Genomic DNA, 20607 nt, shown 5'->3' with positions numbered 1-20607 from the left:
AGCAGATGCCAGATTTGTAAAAAGCAGGTCCTTCTTAGAAGAGCAAGAATAGAGAAAGCCGGGGGAAAAAAAAAACCAAAAAAAAACCCCAACACATTACAAACAAACCACAAATATTCTGAATGCCACAGTGTTTATTGTTACAAATCAAGGTAAGCCAAGCTTGTTGCTCAGAGCTCTCTCAGCGAGGGAGTAACAGAAACATTTCTTCTCTGATTTTTATTGTGGGAACTTCTGTACAGCTCATTTGGGAAGTGCCTCCTGCCCCTTCACAGCAAGGCAGGTGGTGCCAGATGGCCTGAGGAAGTGCTGGAGAGGACAGTATAAGTCAGACCAAGCAATAGATGTGCACCCTCACCCTCTTGCAGTTGCTGTATTCCTTGCTGGATTGTTGCTGGTGCCCTGTCAGGAGGGCATTGTCTGTCCCATCGTCCTCCAGCTCTTAGAGACAAACAGATCCCGGCTCTTGGCAATGGTCACCAGGAGACGTCCCACATAGTAACCATTCACCTGGCCTACACCATCATTCCTGCCCATGGAAAGCAGGAATGTTAGTGACCCTGCAAAGATGATGTAGAGGTGTAAGTGAAGCAACTGTTATCCAGCTCCCCTGCATCCACGTGGAACAGCATTCAGCATAGTTCTGCTAAGTTTACATCAGTGCTCATGAAGAAGACCCATTACCCAGCTAGATTTTTGAGACTAGATTGTTCAGTTTGTGTTGTAGTTTAAGGGGAGAAATAAAGAAAAGGGAAGTCATCTTACTCCTGAGATTTAATTGGACAGTGAACAATTTTAAGAAAATAAGTTCTATGAATAGCAGACTCCCACCAGTAGATTGATCAAGACATTAGTGAAGAAAGAACACTTTGTGTAGTAGACTGATACAGGTAATTAATATCTACATTGTGTCTTTGGCAATGACTAGTATGAAGCCTGAGCTCCAAGCTGACATTACCCCAATTTTGAGTTCCCTCACAGTGAATTCAGTGAGTTTAGAGTCTCGTGAGAGTTAGGACAGCTGTTCCTTGTGGAAAAGCAGCCCAACACCTAAGGCCAGGTGATAGGAGCTGACCTTACCTGGCTCATAGGTTTTGAGAGGCTTCTGTGTCAGGCTGTTGATGATATTTGTCACCACCACGTTGGCGTGGAGCCCAGCATGGTAGGCCATCTTGGGCTCTTTGAGATCTGCACAGTCCCCAATGGCATAGATGTTCTCATAGCCTTCCAGCTGGAGGTGCTTGTTAACTTTCAAAGCACCATTACTTGCCATTTTGTCACCTGTTTTGCCAAACAGCAGGTTTTTAGAAGCAGCTTTGTGTTGCTTGTTGTGGCCCGAGACCCCAGAATGCTGCTGATGTAATTGACACAAAATGAGGGGTTGTTTTTCACCCTCTTTTCTATGTGTTAGGGAAGAAATGCCTTTTGCCTTGCTGTAGTTAATCACTGCAGTCTCGTGCAATGCATCATCCTTTGATATTTCAGGAGAATCACCCCCACAGGTTGTACACAGTCCATTCCCCACCTCACACCCCTCAGGCACCACACTCTGAAGAACTGTTGCTTCTTCCCACCGTGTGGTTTGGGTTTTTTACTTACCAAATGCAGCAGCATATGCAGAAGAGTTAATCTTTATCCCCGTGCACAGCACCACCATGTCAACAACAACCTCGGTGCCCTTCTCTGTCCTCACTACCATGTCTTTCTGGAACTGGTTTGGCCTCAGGTTTTCTATGTCGCTGACCTTTTCACCTGTTGCAACAGAGAGCCCTGGGTCACAAACCTTTGCTAGGCTGTGGTTTCCAGCTAACCCAGAGAAACAGGAATTGAAGGGAGCCATGTGTAACCAAAAAAGTAAGAAAGGACATCAGGAGATGCTCTGGCTAAAGGAACAGCAGCTTGTAGGTGTTCATAGGCATTGTTAAGAACTTACTTAACAGAAGCTGGACTCCTTTCCTGAGGAGAATCTCTTTCACCACCTGACGGACACTGGGTAGCAGCTCCACATCAGCCAGTGCATTTTTTGAGTGAATGAGGATGATCTGTTGGGGACACAGGAACAAAACAGGACTCACTGTGTGCAAGGTGGGAGCAGCTCCAGCTGGTGTCCTCCACCCTAATGGATTCCTGCAAGAACAAGCCAGGAAGGGGCACCTAGTGCCACAGTCCTTGCTGGTGGCTGGCTACAGGCTCAGCAAGCAGATGTGCAGTCCTCTCAGGTACCTCCAGCAGCACCATCATGGAACAGTATCAGAACCAGGATGAAGGTAATTGTGATGAAGATGTTCCTACCTCTTTGCCCGGGTACTCCGTTTTGATCTCGGCAGCCATCTCCACTCCAGCAGCACCACCTCCCACTACCAGGATGCGCTGAGATTTCTCAATCTTCAAGAGAAAATCTGTGTTACAAGAGAACTGCAAAGGGCAGGAAGCCAGATCCCTTCAGTCACTCCATGAACATTGTGGGACACAGCACAGGCCCAGCAGCAATAAACCTCTTAGCTCATTGACAGGCGACAAGAAAATGTTCCCTGTGCACTCTTCTTGCCTACCTTGTGATACTGTTGAGCATTTCAGGTTTCCCCTTGTGCTAGAGAAGCCTTCCTTGTCCTGGCTGCTCCCAGTGTCCCTTTCTCTTAGCCACAGCTGGCTCCAGATAGCCACAGTGGTATCTGGGACAGGGAGGCTGAACAAAGGCAGGCAGCAACAATTCCTAAGAGTTGATTCCTCACCTCTTTAACCATGTCTTCATAGGTCTGGATGGCACTTTCCATGTCAATGACTTGGTTGAACTTCCCAGGGAATGGCCCATCACTGCCTGTTGCAAGAATGAGATGGGAGTAGTGAAGCTCCTGGGAGGGCAGAAGGTAGAATGGGATATTAGACCTCTTAAAAGCAGAGCCTAGAACGCAGTGGTTACCTCCTAAGTATTGGTCACTCATTCCCTCATCTCCATCCTTTGCTGGTAACCAGGAAAGTACTTGTCACTGTCAGGAAGTGACTTTAGACCCAGTCCAGGTCACACCAAGTAACTGTTCCTCAAGGTCTGAGCTAAGCACCATTCAGATGAGTTGAGAGATTTAAGGTAATTAAAGAAATGTAGGTAATTAAAGAAATTACCCTAAATTTACTGGAAATAACTTGATATTTATGCTGGACACTCACAGATGGTTCCAGAGACTAACTTCTCTCCTTCACTCTCTCCTGAACAGAGGTGAGATGCTCTGGCTGAAAAGAGTGATTGATCCTGCTGCTCTTGGCTCTTCCTGAAGTTAAATAAGGATCTGAGCCCCAGGTTTAATTGTTGAGCTCTAAATCCAGCTCTAAGAATAAAAGTTCAGCTGAGCAGGAGATGGGGTTGGGTATTTAGTGCACACCCACATCCCACATAGCTGAAGGCCGCCTAGCTCGGCAGGAAGGGATGGAGCTGTGCAGGGAAGGATGCCAAGTTCTTCAGGAGGATGGAACACACCCTGCTGAAGGCTGGCTGCCTGCACTAGCAGGTGATCCCATAAGGCATCCCGGTCATTGCAACACCCACCTCACCATCACTGAGCACAACTTGTTGCCTCCCAGGGTCTATGGCCACGACCTTGCCTTGTCTGAAGTTGTCCCCAAAGGTGACCGAGTAGGAGATGAAAGTCTTCTTGGCAAATCCTGTGGGAAGAGGAGACAATGGGAGAGCTCTCCTTCTCTGGAGGCTAACCACCCCCTCTTCTCCCCTCGTGCTGTCCTTGCTTAGACAAAAGCATGGAATGCATCTGGAACCGTGGGCTGGACTTTTGCTGGGTGTTATCTCTGCCCAGCAGGGAGCTTCAGGCCCTTTGCCTCAGATCAGATTACATTGCTTTAGATGGCTTTGTCTCTGCTCCTTGTATCTCCTGTACTGGTTTACCAATAACTGTTTCTGTGGTCCTGGCAATTTCTGGCTGGGTGGTAGAGGCTTTTTTCAGTAATCTGCCTCTCAGACCAAACTTTTGCTATCCTTTTGATGCTTGTTTCCAGCCTCCAACGTGGTACTTTACCCCTAAATTCCCCAGTGACTGGACTAATGGGGTTGGCCCAGCCTCCAGCTGAGGGCGCAGACAGCCCTGAGCAGCTCTGCCAGGGTTTTATCCAGGGCCTCGCCGCTCTGCTGCTCCACATTTCAATGGCCAGATACAGAAAGTGATTGACTCACCCCATCAAGCCGCTTCGCTTTTAGCTTAGTCACCTTCTAAACTCTTGAAATAAATAAAGGGGGGGAAGGGGAAGGGGGGGCTGGGGAGGAGGGATGGTCTGAGCAGTTTTTGCTCAGTTTTCCCAGTGGATGTGCAATTAGCTTAACCACAGACGGGCTGTGGGTCCTCCTGGTGCCTAGTATTTGTTTTCCAGATGGAAAATATCAAGTCTCTCGCCACGGCAGGGCGGAGAAGGCAGTGCGAGCAGCGCGTTCCCTGCCGCTCCCCGCGTCCCTCCGCAGATGCCGGTGGGACAGGGAGGCTCCCCGAGCCCTTACCGCTCTCCACGGCGGCCCGGAGCGCGGCCACGTTGTGGTGGAAAGCATCTCTCACGTCCACCAGCACGAAGGGGACGGCCCAGGACTTGAGCAGGCTGGCGGCCGCCGTCCCTCCGAAGCCGCCCCCGACCACCACGACTCGCACGGAGCCGTCCAGGGACAGGCGGGAGCCCATGGCGAGCGGCGGCTCCGGCGGGCGCGGCACGGGGCCGTGCCGGGCCCGCTCGGCCTTTCCGGGCGGAGCTGCGGGCGGGGCCGGGCTGCTGGGGCTGAGCCCGGCCCCCGGGCGTGCGGAGCCGGCGCTGCCGGGCAGGGCAGCCGCGGGCAGGGGCGGCTCCTGCCGCGTCCCGAGCGCGGAGCGCTTCGCCTGCCCTGAGCCCCCACGCCTGCAGCCCCCCCGCGAGAGGCACCGAGGGTTTTACCAACTGAGGGCTCTGCTCAGCTTCACAAGGCTGCAGGCTGGAGGATGGTCCACTGCACCCGAAGAAACAACCTCTTGGAGAGGGAAGCTAAGATTACAGAATTACAGAATCAATTAGGAAAAAGACCTCTGAGATCATCGAATCCAACCTGTGACCAAACCAGCACCATGTCAGCCGGACCACGGCACCCAGTCTTTCCTTAAACACCTCCAGGAATGGCGAATTCACCACCTCTCTGAGCAGTCCCTAACGATTTCTAATCACCCTTTCTGTAGGGAAATTCCTCCTGATGTTCAGCTTAAACACAGAAAACATGTATTTGTTCTGAGTGGAGTAGGAAAGGGAGCCCAGAGACGGCTGTACAAGAGACAAGATCACAAAATCTCAGAAAGGCTTGGGTAGGATGAGACCTTAGAGGCCATCGGGTTCCAACCTCCCACCATGGGCAGGACACGAGCTCAGCATCAGCACGGTGGAGATAGTGGGACATAAAGAGGGAAGGGCTGAGGAGGTGACAAAAGGGCCCAGGAGAAGGGGAGTAGGGGGTGGAGAAGGTCGGCAGTATAAAGGACATCCAGATCGTGTTCTTCCGCAGCACGGAAGTTGCCCCGAAGGCTTTCAGCTCTTGTGGCATTCTGTATAAATATAGCTGCTGGCCCTGTGGATAAAAATAGCTGCTGCACACACTGCGGTGCTGTGAGCTGGCAGAGCTGCTCCCACACTCCCCTGCCCCCGCCCTGCTCCTCAGCCCTCCCTCAGCGAAACACAGCCCGGTGCCAAAACCCCCTCCCGGCAAAACACCCTCCAGCCTTGGCGGTGGGAAGCAATTTTCCGGGAAAAGCAGGGCCTGGACTCAGCATTGCCGGCAGAGGGTGCAGCCAGCGCGGCCGTGGGGACATGGGACACGGGGTTTTTCTCCTGCTGGTGCCTGGGGGGGCATGGGCAGGTGGGCAGGCCCGGGGCAGTGTCTGCCCTGCCCTGCCCTGCTGCAGGCTCCCTGGACTTTTCCTCACAGCTGCCCCATGGACCAAATACTCCCTGCAGGAGGGCACGGTGAAAAGGTATAGGGAGGGGGCTCTGTGAGATGGTCTTGTCCCAGTTTGCCACTCTGAGATAGGTAGCATGGGTATATGTACCTGTCTGTGAGTCTTCTCCTCACCAGCTGTAATCCAACATCGTCCAGAGCTAAGAGACATCCCTCTGAGGATGATAATCCACGGATGCGTACAACAGTGCATGGGGAGACCTTAGGATGCCACAAGTGCCCCTGCTCTGCACTAGCCCACATTCCTGTGAGCCTCTGCATCTTTGACCTGCCCTCCCTCATCATCAGGGCAGTTTGGCATCCCTAATTTTGCAATAACCCAGACAGGCTGGAAGAGGGATAACATTCCTTCCTTCACCCTCCTCTAGGGAGTAGTTCTCCCACCTGGGCCAGGCTGAAGGCCCCATCCTTCCCTTCCAGGCTGGAGACTGTTTCTGGCTCACAGCCATCTCTGCAAAATTCCAAATCCTCTCCTGTATCAGCAGCCTCACGCACCACATTCCCTCTGCCCACAGACATGTCCTGCACATTGTCCTGTGACAGCCCCAGTGGCACCAGGGTGGCTGCAGCTCTCTGGCTGTGCCCCTGGAGGCTTTGCTTCAGGAAAAGGAGGATTTCAAGTCTCCCAGGGATGAGGGATTGCTCCAGACAAACTGCCTGGCCCACCCTTGCCCCCCAGCTCCCCATTTTGCCAGGGTGAGCTGGTTGCCCCCCATGCCTCAGTAAATTCTTCTTCAGCCAAGGTAGAATTGTGTCAGTTCAGGGCAAAGAATCACCTGGAAAAACCAATTCAGAACATTCTTAGCTGTTTTTAAAGTTCAACACTGGCTATTTTATACCTTATACATAACATTTTACTTTTAGCAGAAATCAACAAGGTTCCACTTACATTTATTCTCTTCCCCACAAACCTAATTTTTCATTTCCAGTTTTTCAGTGGCTTGAGAAGACAAGCTGCTTCCCATAGACAACAGCACCAAAATCACTCTGTTTTGGTCAGAGATGTGTATTTATAGGCAGCTTCTTTGTACATGCCAGCCCATAAACTGGTCACAAGTCCCAGCCAGAAAAGGGTGGGAAAGCTCCAAGGGTGAAATGCAATGGTCTCTGCAATTAAAGTGGTCTTTGTACCCATGAGAAGAGCCATGGGGAGCTGGGATCTCCCTCCATCCCACCCCAGGGCTGTCCACAAAGCTGTTCTCCATTTCCCTGGGATCACAGCGTGCTCTGTGCCAGGGTGCTGCCCAGCTCCTCTTTTCCTGCACGGTACAGCAGGATGAGTTTGCCAGGCTCAGCGTGCTGTGGTGACAGGCTTCACCTGACCTGCCATCGCCACCTGCAAACTGGGGCTCAAACCAAGGCAGGTTTTGGGGAAATGGGGGTGGCCAGGCTCACGTTAGCTCCTGGCATGGGGTGAGCAGGGACCAAGCAGGACTGTCCTTCCCCTTGGAGGAAACCCCAGCTCAGACAGCTCCTGAAACTGCCTGTGGATTTTGTGCCATGCAGATCTTTCCTGCCCCTCCAGAGCCAAGCACATAGCAGACATTGGGAATTTTACAGGAATGCCATTTCATCCCTTATTGTGATGTGATCTAGGCAGGTGCCAACAAGAAACTTTATCAGCTTTATTCTTGTCAGCTGCCTGGCTATAAGCATTGCAGGGATCTCCTTGGAAATTCTCTGGCTCCTCCAGCAGTGGGACCCAGAGATTGACAGTGTGGTGGCAACTTTCTTTTATGGGATAACATGATTTGTGGCATATCCTTGTGGGGTGGTAGTGAAGCATAAAGGATGTCAGTGGCTGGGGTTTCTTTGGGAAAAAGGAGAGGGCTTGTGCAAGCTCCTTTGCTCTTGGGGCAGCTTTTGAGAAAGAACACCTTTCACTCCCGATGTGGGGAGTTTTCTTCCCCTTGCCCCCCAGATTTCATTACAGTGAAAACATAGAATAAAACTGTGTCATGAAAAAAATGGGCCTCACAGACAGACAGCCTTTGTCCAAAGGTGTAATTACAGGATAAATATGGGATGCAGACCAAGAAATGCAGTCTGGTCAGGCATGCAGTCTCTTAGAAAAACACAACAGAAAACAAGGTTGTCATTTAATGCTAAAATGTCCACATGTGCTGCAGCCCTTGTGGGTCTCTTGTTGGCCCATGGACCTCCCGACTGATCTGGTGTTTGGATGTTTGGATGGTGCAGCTGTAGCCATGGACCAGCTCCCTGCAAGAACCACACAAAGCCCCGACGATGGAGAGAAGGAAAGAGTTGATCCAACCTCCAGTAGAAGCCAGTGGGGCTGGGTGAGGACAGGCAATTGCTGGTGTGATGGATTTCCTTCCCTCTAGCCCTGTGCAGAAATCCCCTCTGATAGAGCTGTGAGTACACATGGGGGATTAGCTTGACCGATCCCATTAAATGGAGCTGGAACAAGAGAGGAGAAGGGTATGGGGGGTCAGGGCAGCCAGCACAGTAGCCACCACTTCTGCTGTTTGGGAGAAACCTCATGCCAAGCTAGAAAAAGGACTTTTTATAGATTTCTGTGCACCTGCCTGGTGGCTTGGCTTCATGGCCCAGCAGGGCCACCCGGGAGTTAAACTGCAGGGCATTTAAGGTGCCATTTCGGAGACTTGCCCACCTTGACCACTCTCTTACTTGGCACCAGCAGCTTCTGCCTCCAGCCAGACTGCCTCTCCACAGCAAGCCCAGCCATGCCAGTGTGGCCCCAGGCAGCTCTGAGTGCTTTGAGAGGGAAGCAGAGAAACAGCAGGATGTACCCACTGTCCAAAGTCAACTCCGGGTGAGACTGGCAGGAGGGAATCATTTCCCAGAAAGATCCCGTTTAGAGGTGAACAGCACATCCATCATTTGTTCAAGCTCTCCTGGAACATCATCTTGTGCTACATCATCTTGTGTCACCTCCTGTGACCCCAAAGAGAAGCAGTTTTAGCTGGTGGATGTATGGGATATACATCCCCTCACTGTTCTGGGCTGCTTGTGGAAAAGGTCTCTCTGGTGTTAATTAGCATCACCCCAACATTCCCAAATTCACCCCAAAGCACAGCTGCAACAGGCTGGGAGGTGAGCCTGGAGGCAGTACAGCTGCAGGTTGGGGTTCTTTTATTTCCTTCTTTTAAACCAAGCTTTAGTGGTGCTTTATTTCAGAAAGCTTAGATCTTTTGAAAAGAGGATTGACTCTTTTAAAAAACTTTTTTTGCATTGGTGCCTATGAGAAAGGGTGAGGCAGCATCCATTGCAGTTCCTGCTGTGGGCTTCCTGCATGGTCTGTCTGGATCAGGTATGTCCTTGCTCTGAGACAGTCTATGGCTTTCCCAATCCGTGCTTTCCCTCCCAAATCCATGCCTTTCATCCTCTACAGAAAGAGCCAGGCAAGGCCTGGCAGCAGCCAGATCAGGCTGAGCAGGAGGCCCCTCTTGTGGGGGGACAAACCTCCCCCCAGCTCCCCCCAGCCAGCTCAGGGGGAATTCAGCTGCTCCAGCCTCGGAGGAGCCGTGTCCCCTGTGGCTTCCCGATGTGCCTGGAGTCCGTGGGTTTAATGGGAGCAATTAGCTCCTGGGAGATCTGCATGGGTCGGGGGCATGTTTTCTCTCTGTCCTGAGGCGTTTTTGACAGGAAGCTGGAGGGTGTCCAGGAACAATTGCTTATGCTTGGCTAGCAGTGCCAGGCTGGAGCCAGCTGGGGCGGAGGCAGCGCAGGTAAGAACAGGCAGAAGAACATCACTGCCACTCTGGAATGGTGTGGCCAGCAGGAGCAGGGAGCTCATTCTGCCCCTGCACTCAGCCCTGGTGAGGGCACACCTCGAGTGCTGTGTCCAGCTCTGGCCCCTCAGTTTGGGAAGGACATGGAGACACTGGAGCGTGCCCAGAGGAGGCACCGAGGCTGGAGAGGGGCTGGGAACACCAACCCTGTGAGGAACGGCTGAGGGAGCTGGGGGTGCTCAGCCTGGAGAAAAGGAGACTCAGGGGTGACCTCATCACTCTCTATAACTCCCTGAAAAGAGGCTGTGCTCAGCTGGGCTTGGTCTTTTTCTCCAGGCAGCACTGGGAGAACCAGAAGACACAGTGTTAAGCTGCACCAAGGGAATATAGGTTGGATATGAGGAAAAAGTTTTTTAGAGAAAGGGTGATGAAGTTCTGGAATTGCTGCCCAGAGAGGTGGTGGAGTCACCATCCCTGGATGTGTTAAAAACAGACTGGATGCGGCACTTAGTGCCATTGTTTAGTTGAGGTGTTGCACTCGATGATCTTTAAGGCCTCTTCCAACTTAGTCTATCTGTTTTTATTTGTTCTGTTCTCTGGCCTCGGCTCAGCCCAGCTCCCACTTCCCTCACCGCTTGTTTTCCGTGCTCCTGGATTTGCTGTCCTTGCCCCCTGGACCCGGCTCTCCAAGCCCCGAGGAGCCTCCACCCGCGGTGGGATGGGAGGGGGATGCTGGCCACTCTCCAATGTCCCCTCTTGTCTCAGAGGGGTGGCAGCTCAGTAGCTACTCACCCCTCATGCTATTTCACAAACAATTACCCTAAAATTATTTTCTCTGCAAAAGCCTACCTAATGGTGCTTTTCCAGAGGCATTTACCAGGACGCTGCGTCCGACTTCCTTCCCTCTCATGCCGGCTGAGCTCGGTGGGCTTTTCCCGGCGCGCAGCTGCGGAATATCCATCTGACCTGAGTGACCCTGCTGCTTTCCCAGCAGGAAGCCTCCGAACAAAACCCGATTCACTCAGCAGCCCCAGGGCTGCTTGTGATGCCGAGAGCTGCGTGTGAGGCGGGGAGGAGGCTGACGCCCTCCGTCGCCTGTGAGCGATGAGGGTTTGCCAAAAATCTCCCCTTTTGTGCCCTTTCCGCATCCAGCTGGCACCGAGCGCCCTGAAATCACACCTTTGAAGCCTGATGAAGCCCGGCCCTGCTCGGAAAACCTCCGCAGCCGGGGCGGGCGGATGGCTGCCCGTGGCTGCGGTGCGCTGCTCCCCGCCGGCCGGCCCCGCGCTCCTCAATGCTGCCTCTGTTCTCCCTCTTGGGTCAAAAACGCAGCTTTTGTGAGCTCAGCCCAGCCTCAGCCCTTCGCCGGAGCCCCACCGCCTTCCTCCCGGCCGGCAAAGCGCAGCCCAGCTGTGGCCAGCTGCCGCCTCGCTTCGTTTATTTATTTCTGCTTTTGGCCAACAGCTCTAGCTGGGGAGAAGGGGACATGCGGCTGCTGGGACCCCTCAGGGCTCGCTGGCAAGCCCGAGGTGGAGACAACCACTCTCCACCAAAATGCTTGACTACTCCCTCAGGTGGCTGACATAACCCAAAAGTACCTGGGGGAGAAAAAGAATGAGCTACAAAGAGGGCTAAAATAGGCATTTTAATTAATGAAATGTGAACTGGAGGGGACAGCTCGGCACTGAGTCAACATCTGCAAATGGCAAACACCCTGAAACTTCTCTCCTGGGCCTCTACCAGGTTTGGCCACCCATCAGTGCTGTTAGCATGCATTTCTGGGGCTACCCCTGGGCAGGGGACACCCACCAATACTAAGGAGACAGGAGATGCTTTGGACTCTGTGCTGGTGGTTTTGTTTTTAATCAGATAAGTCTGACCACCTTTCCACACTGCTGAAGTTCAAAGTCACTGCTGCACAGGGGCTGGGGGGGTTACAGCCTGTCAGACCCTGGGGGCTGACCCAAGGTCATACAGAAGGTGCTCTCCAGCTAAAACGTGGTGGTCTCCAGCTAAAATGTGACCTCCGTCCTGGGTGTATCCATTTGTGGTATGTTGTGCTGCTCTGATATTTGGGCTTAGCTCCTTGACCAGCCTCCCCCTCCTTTTCACATAATAAATAAATAAATCCACCTAGTATGCAAATACACAGGGTAAGAAGGAAGTAAACCCAAACCTCCAAAACCAAGTTTGAAGAGCACCAAACCATAGTCACCTCATTTGGTTGTAGCCCAAGTGCCGCCCAGGGCTCTGTGGGCAGTTTCCAGTCTCTGCTGGTGTATGAAGGCACTAAACCACAAAGGTCTCTGGGCGCTTGCTGGCACCACAGGGATTTCGTCCTTTCCCTGTCCCAGCTGGCATGGGGGGGTGGCAAGGCAGAGGTGCTTGGTCTTGTTCCCCTCTGCTTGCCATCACCCTCCTCTTCCTCAGTGCAGCTCCAGAGCTGGAGAGGTGGCCCTGTTGTCGACCCCACTGCCCCTCACCATTACCATTTCCCCATTCCCGGAGAAATTGTGTAATTCAGGCTCTGCAGGACTCTGGGCCCAGCTCTGCCAGGATGCTCCGGCTCCTGGGGCTGCCGTCTGGCAGCAGCGAGGAGCATTTTTGGGAGCAGGGTCCCCCAGGTCGTCTCCGGATCGGCCGGGAGCACGGCCGCAGCCCCTCGTTCCGCCCCGCCGCCGTCGCCCCGCGCCGTTACGTGACCCAGGCAGGCTGCGCCTCCTCCAGCAGGCTGAAGGAGCGGTTGGCCAGCGCCGCGGGGCTGCTGGCCAGCTTGTAGCCGAAGAGCTGCATGGCCGGGGCGCAGGCATCCTGCACCACCTGCGCCAGCTTGAAGGGCATGCTGAACCGCCACTTGTCGAACTGCTCCGAGGAGTTCTTGCACGTGGAGTAGACGCCGTTGCCGTCGTGGGGAGCCTGTGTGTTTTTGCCGATCCACTCCTCCACCTGCTGGGTGAGGGGCAGCCCGGCAAATCGGAACATCTCCCGCGCCTTCTGCAGCGGCGCCCGCGCCACGTCCTCGTAGCGCACCAGCATGTAGCGGCCCCGCAGCCAGCCCGGCCGCCGCAGCCCCAGCTCTGCCGACACGCGGATGCTCTCGCAGTTGCCCCGCAGCCGCTGCACCTCCTCCTCGCGCAGCGGAGCCTCCCCTTCGGACGCCCACTTCTTCCAGGTCTCGTACTTGCCGGAGAAGGCCACCATGCGTGAGGCCAGGACGGCACGGGGGTCCCGCACCAGCTGGATGATGCGCAGGTCCAGCCGAGGGTCTTCCACCAGCGGCTGCAGGAACTCCAGCTGCCGGATGCGCACCGTCTTCAGGGCCACGTGCTGCTTGCGCCGGCACGCCTCGGCCGCCAGCGTGATGTTGAGGGGGCCGCAGCGGCGGTTCTTGCAGTAGTACTTCTCAAAGACCTTCTTGGTGCTGGGCGTGCAGACGGGCTCCTCACACAGCGAGTGGCTGGAGCCCCGCCGAAACAAGAAGGGTGTCAGGTGGCCCTCGGGAACTGGCGAGATGAAGTTCTCCAAGATGTAGAGGTCGCAGAGGAGCAGCTGCTTGAGGACATCTCGGTAAACCAAGGCTGAGCCCACTGCGCTGGCTCCCCCAGGCAGGAAGGTCACTGTCTTCTCGACATGCCAGAGGGGCTCAAAGAGGTAGAAAATGCTGCCCTGCTGGTTGAAGAATTCCCCGACGAAGGAGGAGCCAGTGCGGGTGGTGGCCATCAGCAGAACGTGCCGCCGTGGCCCGGGGTCCCCGTCACCTGCCAGCTGCAGGGTGATGTTGTACAGGTGAGACCTCAGCTGGGAGAACGCAGCGTCCAGCTCCTGCAGCGAGGCCAGCGAGCCGTTCTTGGCCGGCGCTGGGTTGACTTCCGTGCTGTTGGCCTCTGCCAGCGCCTGTGGGGACTGCTTCAGCTTGTCCGACACCCTGTGGGGAGACCCAGCCCAGCCTGGAGGACAGCCGGACCACCCTGCATCCCAGCAGGGTACTTGGTGGGCTCCTGCTGCATAGGAGCTTGGGACTGGGGGAGAGGGGCTGCAAACCTTGGGGTGGCTCAGATGCCCACTGCCTACCTGGAGATGAAGTTGTTCTCCTTCTCGATGATGACGAGGCTGATGATGAAGACCAGCAGGACGGCGTACTTGCTCTTCATCTTCAAGCAGTGCAGCAGCTCCCGAATATCCTGGGGCAAAGCGCGTCGGATCTCCATGGGGAACACACACAGGTCTCTCCTGCACGCCGGGAAGGTGTCTTGGCCTAGGGCCTTGCCAGCCCTGCCTGTGGGGAGAAGAAGGCTCAGCATGGTGCTGGTTCCCTGCAGGCAGGGTCAGGGGCTGACAAAGGCTGGACGAGGGCAATAAAAAAGTGGAAGCTCCTCCCTACGGCTCCATCCCACCCCCGAGGAGCAGCGGCCTGAATGCCCCATCAGCTGCTCCTCCTCCTTCCCAAAATATATCTTCCCGACAGGACACCTTCCCACGCTTCCACCAGCTGCTCCTGCCCACCCTGAAACCCATCCCCTGCCTGCTTCCCGCTGGCAAAAACCTGCTGCTGCCAGCGAAGGAGCCCCTGGATCATCCGGATCTTCGGCACATTGTGCCTCCCAACCTCTGGAAAGGGGAGAGTTGGAGGCTTCACTGTAGGGCCCCATTGTGGGGCTGAGCAGCTTCCGCCTTCCCCCAGCATGGCAGCAGCAGCTGCTGAGCCTCGAAAATGAAACCCAGAGAGTTTTCAGGAACAACGGCGGGCCGGAAAACACTGCTGCTGCCAGTCCCCCTCGGGGAGTAGAATGCTCTGGGGGTGGTTTTTGCAAAAAAAAAAAAGAAAAAACAAAACCCAAATGATGATGCAGCTGCTTGGTGTGGGATGCAAAACCAGGATTCTTGGCATCCCCGCCCAGCAGAAAAGACCCGCCCCCACCCTCTCCTTCAGCGCCGGAATCGGGGTGTCGCTGGGAACTGCTCTTGTGTCGCACCGAACCCACACCCCAGCGGGAGGTTTTGGGTGCCACAGCTGCTGTTTCGGGCTCTGGGGCAGGTCCCCAGTGTGCAGATTTACACCTCTAGGCTGTGCTGGCACCTGCCACCTGCCCGCCGGCTCGCGTGGCTGCCGCCGCTCTCTTGGCCAGACTCTCCGTGACTCAGGGAAAGTCTGTTCAGCCTTGGCTGGGCTCCACCAGCGCGACCCCGCAGCCCGTCCCAGCCCTGCTTTAGGGATGAAGGAGGGCAGCCAGGCAGAGCCCCATCCTTTGAGGGGCCCCGGCGTTTGCTGGAGGGGAGATGCCGTGGCCAAGCCTCGGCATCTGCAGCCCCCGGCAGAGCGTGGAGGGGGAAGCCCTGCCAGGCATTGCGTCACGTCGCAACCTCTTCCGCGTCGTGCTCGGCCAAAATGTGCATTTTTTAGTGCTGCTCGCTGAATGCCCCTCCGGCTGGGAAGGAGGGAGCATGGGCAGGAGGGATGAGATGTGCCCCGTGCCCAGGGCAGCACCCCAGCCTGTCAGGTTCCCAGCCTTTTCTGTGTGATGACCAGGAATTTCCCAGCTTGAGCAAACCACTCAGCTCCCGAGGCTTGGCTTCCAGCCATCTCCTTTCCAGCAAAACCTTCTAAAAAGAGACATCCACACCCACACACCCAGGAAACTCAGGATTTAGTGGGATGCAGGGATTCTGGAGAGCCCTGGCAGCCCCAGAGCCCTCCCACAGTGGTCCCTCAGCTCCCCCTTTCAGCAAGCGGCACCAAGATCCCGGGCACACGTCTGTGTGTGTGTGTGTTATACAGCCCTGTTAGTTTATTTTGTCATCGCACCGTTCCTCGGGGACAGGCCAGCAGCCGGGGCAGGTGCCTTTCACCATGCACCCCTCATATCCCCCCTCCTCGGTCGTGCCCCCTGGATGACAGGATTTGTCGGAGTATTTGAGCAACCGAGAGAAAAACATCACATACACAAATCCTCGGTGTGTGGCCGCGTCTCAGAGTCACGGCATCCCAAGAGGCGGCGATCTGCATCCCTGCCCTCGCCTGGGGCCAGGGACAGTCCCCGCGCACAGGGGATGGCATCAGCCGCTTCCTCAGACAAATCCCTGGGCAAAGCCAGCCCCGGGTTTCCCCCCTCTAACGCCCCCAGCCGCCTGACCACAAATGAGCCGCAGACCAGGAATTATTCACAGGGGTGACACCGAGAACCATGTCCGGCAGCGCTTGCAAAACCCTCGTTCACAGGCGCAGGGCAGACATCATTCATCGAATAAACAACCGGCTGCAAATCCCGCCTGGGACCCGCGGGAAGGCAGCGACAGGGGCGGGGGCCCCTCAGCGCCGAGCTGTGGGGCTGGGGACACGCGGGTGACCTGGTGAGGCTGTTTGGCATCCTAAAGCTCTTCCTTGCTGGGGCCCACGAGGCACAGCCCGGCTGGGGCACTGCACAAGCCACAAGCGCCCCTTTGTGAGGGGGAACAGAGGGGCTCTGTGTGCCCTGCACGTTCCCTCCAGGGCTCTGCTGGGATGGGATGGATGAGGAGAACCATCAGGTGCTGCTGCTGCCCCAGGCTGCCCTGCCAGTGTCCACTCCTGGGGAATGCACCTGTGTGAGCAGAGACATGGATGGACATCATCCCTGGAGATGGCAGGCAGCGTTCTCTTGCTCTCCACATCCCAAAGCAAAGTGGAATAATTTTCAGGAATGCTAAACTGAGATGCTGCGGATGGCAGCACCCACAGCTCAGATGCTGCTCCCTGCCTTTTCCTATCCCTCAGGCTGGGGGTGCTTTTCAATTCAGCAGGGACAGCTGCAATTCCCATTGCAGAGATGATAGGGTTTATGGATTTCCCAGATGAGTTAAAGCCAGAAAATGAAGTTTTTTTGGGTGGCGTTGGGGATTTTGTTCCCATGCAAATCTGACCAGGTGGTATCTGCCACTACCAGCAAGTTAACGTCACCTTGCCACAGCAAGAAGGAAGGACTTGGACAGTAATGGAGACACCAAATCATTCCAGTCCACTGGAGCAAGTTGCTTTGTGGGATGGATGTTCCCACTGGTGGTGCAGGTGGGGTGAGAAGATCAGAGGCCCTGTGAGAGGAAGGAGGGAAGGGAAGCTCGTGTCACCCTTCTGCAGGGCATTTCACAGGACTGTCTGACTGGAAGAGCAGAGCAGGCGTTTTTAACTCTTTTGGGAAAGGGAAGGTGTTGCACAAAGCCTTGGGGCTCTCATTCCCCATCTCTGGCTGCCCTGGACCCCCACCAGGTGAGATCCAGGAAAGAAAGATGCCTGTGGCTGCCAGGGGCAGCCAGCTGGAGGTGAGACTGGATGAAGTCACATTTTCCTCTGGTGACTCAACAGGCAACAACTGAGCTCTGGACACAGGCAATGAAACACCCACGTGCAAGAGTTCCCTCCCTGCCTTGAGACCCTTCCGACCACCCAGCCCCCATCCCCTCCCGTGCATCCCTCCATGGAAGCCCACAGTGACCTGCAGCTGAGCTCACTGCCCCTGGCGCTGCTGCTGCACTGAGTAATTCCCTCCACGGTCCTTTGCTTCATCAGACTTCCAGCAGACACTCGGATCAGCAAAACACAGGGGTGGAACAACAAAGAGATAAGGAGCACGGGCTTGCTTATCTGCTCTTTGTCTGCAACCTAGGGAAAAAAAAACAAAACCCTATGTATTTATTCTTTCAACTATTTCCGCTCCCAACTTCCTCCCGAAGCTGCCCTTGGGAAATGTGCCACTAGAGCTTCCCACTTTGCTTTCATCTCCCAGCATCCTGGTCCTGGCTGTCCTCCAAGGCATGGCACAAGCACAGCACTGCTTCGGTTTGCCCGGTGGCACAGCTAAGGAGCCTGTCCAGGCAGGTATTTTTTGGTTAAAAACATGTCTAGTCAAGCTAAAAAAAAGAGGGGAAAAAAGTCACCTCCTACAATATTTATAAAGTTGCCGAGAATAGTCAGAATGCTCATCAAATTGAAGCCTGGAAAGTGCCGATTGGAGGAGAAAGTTGGGAATGGAAAGTCCTTCTGACTCAGAGGTTGCAGTCAGGAGCAGCAGCAGGAACGGTGTTGGTACGAACAGGCACCACTGGAACAACACTGTATTCATTGCACGAGCTCAAACTCCAGGTGCATGAGGTTGTCTCCTGTGCACTCCTTACTGTCCCACCTGCTCTCTGCGATGACCCAGATGAGCTGTCCTTGTTCCTCATGTCCCAAAAACCGCTGTGCAGAAGGGGTGTAGAGCCTGGTGAGGGCACAGTAATGCTGGTGACAGGACCAGCACAGGCTTCATGGCCAGGACAGACAGGTCTTCTCTCTCCCTTGCCTTGTGGTGTCCAAAGCAAGTTTTCTCCTGACCCAGCAGAGAGGAGAGCTGCTGCTCCTGCCCCTGGTGAACCCGATAGGGCTCAGAGACATCAGTGCTGGGCATGGGGATAAAACACGTGCATCTGCCAGGCAGGGACCAGCCTCTGGAGCTGGAGCTGGACCAGGACCCGGCTGAAACACCTTCGACCTCGAAACCAACCCGCGGGCAACCACAGACACGGCTGGGGTGGGGTTTGCAGCAGCACCTGCAGCAAAGGTGAGCGGCTGAACGCGCCGAACTGCTGGGCAGCGAGGGGAGCTGCAGAGCAGACCACCAAGAGGGGTGAGAGGACTGCCCGGCCCCGTTTGCTCGGCGCCGGTGGCACAATGCCGGCTGCTGTGCGTGCCGGCGGCCCCCGGCCACGCTGGGAACCGCAAATGCCCGTCCGTGCTTCAATGAGCCCTTTCTTTGGGGCGCGGAGCCCACGGTCCCTCCCACCGCCTCACACTCCTTCCCCTCGCTGCTCCACGCTCGCCTGGAAGCTCCTCGGCCAAACCCACCCCAAAAGCAGGGATACGGCACTCTCTGTGCCCGCCTCTGCTCCCCTTTCAGCCCGAGACAGGCGCCCGTAATGCTCCAGGGATGCAGAAGGGACTGGTGGCAAGAGATGTCGGCCAAGAGGACAGTGACCTGTGCTCGAGTTCAGCGCAGGGGGACTGGGGGTGTGAAATCGAGCCTTATGCTGAAGCAACATGGCAGATGTAGAAAAATTGCAGAGTTATATGCCTGTCCTGGTGTAGTGCTGTAAATCGTTGGCTGTGGACAAGGAGACGCTCTCCTCCAGGCACCAAAGCCAGGCTCGGTGCAAAGGCAGTGGGGTGTGGGCAGCTGTCCCCAGTGTGGCCGGGAGCAGCTGCTGAAATCCGGCACTGAGGGGGCACTCTGCTGGGATAGTCTTTCCCCCAAAGTATCCCCATGCCATCCAGGTGCCGTCTGCGGCCGCGAGGGTCTCCGAGTCCAACTCCGGCAGAAATGTCGCTGGCTGCCGGGCGCCGGGAGCCGGCCGAGGCCAGCGTGCCCCGGTGGCCCGGGACAGGAGGGTAAAGGGTGCGAACAACTTTCCAGTGCTAGGGGCTGACAGGACGGATGATGCAACTCCGGGATGCTTGTGAGAAACTCTCTTTTTCCAAAGTCTCCTTCTGTGGCCCCAAACGCGCTCCGCTCCAGACGGAGGCTCGGCGCTGCCGCTGCAGAGCTCGATCCTATTCCATTGATTTTTTTTTTTTTTCCCCCGTGTTTTTTTTTTTTTGTTTTGTTTTTTTTTTTTTTTTTTGTTTTTGTTTTTTTTTTTTTTTTTTCCCGAAAGAAAGGCACGGGGAGAGCTGCTGAGCAGTCATGTGCTGGGAGGACTTTCGGCAGCAGGGCGCTGGGATCCGGCTGTCCGCCGAGGGGAGGGAGGCAGAGGAGGAAGGGAGGCACCGCCGGCGCTGCCCCGCTGCGGGAGCGGGCGGCCCGGGCCCCGCACCGAGACAAAGGAGCGGCCGAGGCCGGAGGGCGCACAAAGGAGCCGGCGGAGCCCGGGGCCGCCCCGCGGGGGGATGCGGCCGCCGAGCGCCGGGCTCCCCGCCGGCCCCGCTCCCCCTGCCCGGGCGGGGGGGTGAGCTCGGCTCGGTTGAGCCGCGGCCCCTCCTCGCACGCCCAACTTCCCGCAACTCCCCGCCGCGCTGGGAAAGACTCGATCCCCGCCGCCATCCTCCCCCTCGCCCCGGGGCTCCCGCTCCCCATCGCGCCGGTCCCGGCCCCCGGCTGCGCTCCGGCCCGGCCCCGTCGGTCCCGACCCCCTCTGCACCTACCCGGCGGCAGCGAGCTCGCCTGGTCCTGCCGTGCGGGAGGAGAGAGAGCAGCGGGTCCCCTGCTTTTCTTCACCGTGCTGTCATCCTCCCTCCCTCCCTCCCTGATTCCCTCCCTCCCTCCCTCCCTCCCTCCCTCCTTCCTTCCTTCCTTCCTCACTCCCGGGGCAGCGGCGGGGGGAGCGGTCCCGGCGCCGGGACGCGGGTCCCGGGGCGGGGCCGGGCAGGGTCCCCGGGCCGCCCCCCGCTGTCCCCACCCCGGCACGCCACGCCGGGAAACCGGGAGCTGCCGGCCCCAGCCTCGGGATCGCTGGAAGGGAGCGCCAGGGCGCTGGGGTGGGGAAGGGGGGGAGGTGGGGTCCTGGCAGCCCACAGCCACGCCGCGAAATTGTCCCGTCTGGGCCAAGGTGAGTCCCCTCCCGGGCACCACGGGCTGGTTTGGGCTCTAGACTCCCTGGCCAAAGCAGGGGCACACTGTGGGGTGGTCAGGGCTTTATCCCACAAACCTCCAAGGATGGAGCTCGTAAACCTCTCTGCTCACTGCTGCTGTACTGGAGAAATTGTTTCTTTTATCCACTCCAAACATCTCCTGCCCCAGCTCTCACCATCCCATCATTTGATGAACCTAGCTCCATCTCCACGACCACCTTGTGGCAACGTTCCTCTTTGTTATCCTCAGCTAAAACTGGCTTCGAGATCAGCACCTTTCTCCCCAGACTCCACTTTATCCCCATACAGCAGCTGTGGGGGGTTGGTCCCACTCTGAGGTGCTGTGCTGGTGA

The 20607-nt window shown here is 56.2% G+C and overlaps 2 protein-coding genes and 1 long non-coding RNA gene across 4 annotated transcripts; all 3 read right to left on the bottom strand.

Moving 5' to 3' along the window:
- Positions 1–116: 116 nt before the first annotated feature.
- On the bottom strand, positions 117–4732 carry AIFM2 (AIF family member 2). Its single transcript, XM_021529093.2, has 8 exons — positions 4499–4732; positions 3542–3657; positions 2733–2852; positions 2293–2385; positions 1934–2042; positions 1600–1752; positions 1081–1281; positions 117–560 (listed from the first exon to the last, which is right to left on the bottom strand). Exons 1-8 carry the CDS (start codon positions 4671–4673, stop codon positions 406–408), a joined length of 1122 nt encoding a protein of 373 aa, XP_021384768.1. The 5' UTR covers positions 4674–4732; the 3' UTR covers positions 117–405.
- Positions 4733–7954: 3222 nt separating this feature from the next.
- Positions 7955–10617, bottom strand: LOC116183801 (uncharacterized). Its single transcript, XR_004148492.2, has 2 exons — positions 10531–10617; positions 7955–8386 (listed from the first exon to the last, which is right to left on the bottom strand). It is a non-coding gene; the product is annotated as an uncharacterized LOC116183801 (long non-coding RNA).
- Positions 10618–11307: 690 nt separating this feature from the next.
- Positions 11308–19908, bottom strand: CHST3 (carbohydrate sulfotransferase 3). Of its 2 annotated transcripts, XM_021529125.2 has the most exons (4): positions 19829–19908; positions 17148–17314; positions 13753–13957; positions 11308–13606 (listed from the first exon to the last, which is right to left on the bottom strand). In XM_021529125.2, exons 3-4 carry the CDS (start codon positions 13887–13889, stop codon positions 12376–12378), a joined length of 1368 nt encoding a protein of 455 aa, XP_021384800.1. In that variant the 5' UTR covers positions 13890–13957; positions 17148–17314; positions 19829–19908; the 3' UTR covers positions 11308–12375. The 2 variants fall into 2 exon arrangements, with proteins under 2 accessions (XP_021384800.1, XP_077640617.1); XM_077784491.1 differs by lacking the exons at positions 17148–17314; positions 19829–19908 and having other exon boundaries at positions 13753–13982.
- Between the last annotated feature and the right edge of the window lie 699 nt (positions 19909–20607).

This window comes from Lonchura striata, chromosome 7 (genome assembly GCF_046129695.1).
Source record: "Lonchura striata isolate bLonStr1 chromosome 7, bLonStr1.mat, whole genome shotgun sequence".
Classification (NCBI taxonomy): Eukaryota; Metazoa; Chordata; class Aves; order Passeriformes; family Estrildidae; genus Lonchura; species Lonchura striata.
The sequence above is the reverse complement of the archived record's forward strand: the minus strand, read 5'-3'. Positions and strand labels throughout refer to the sequence as shown.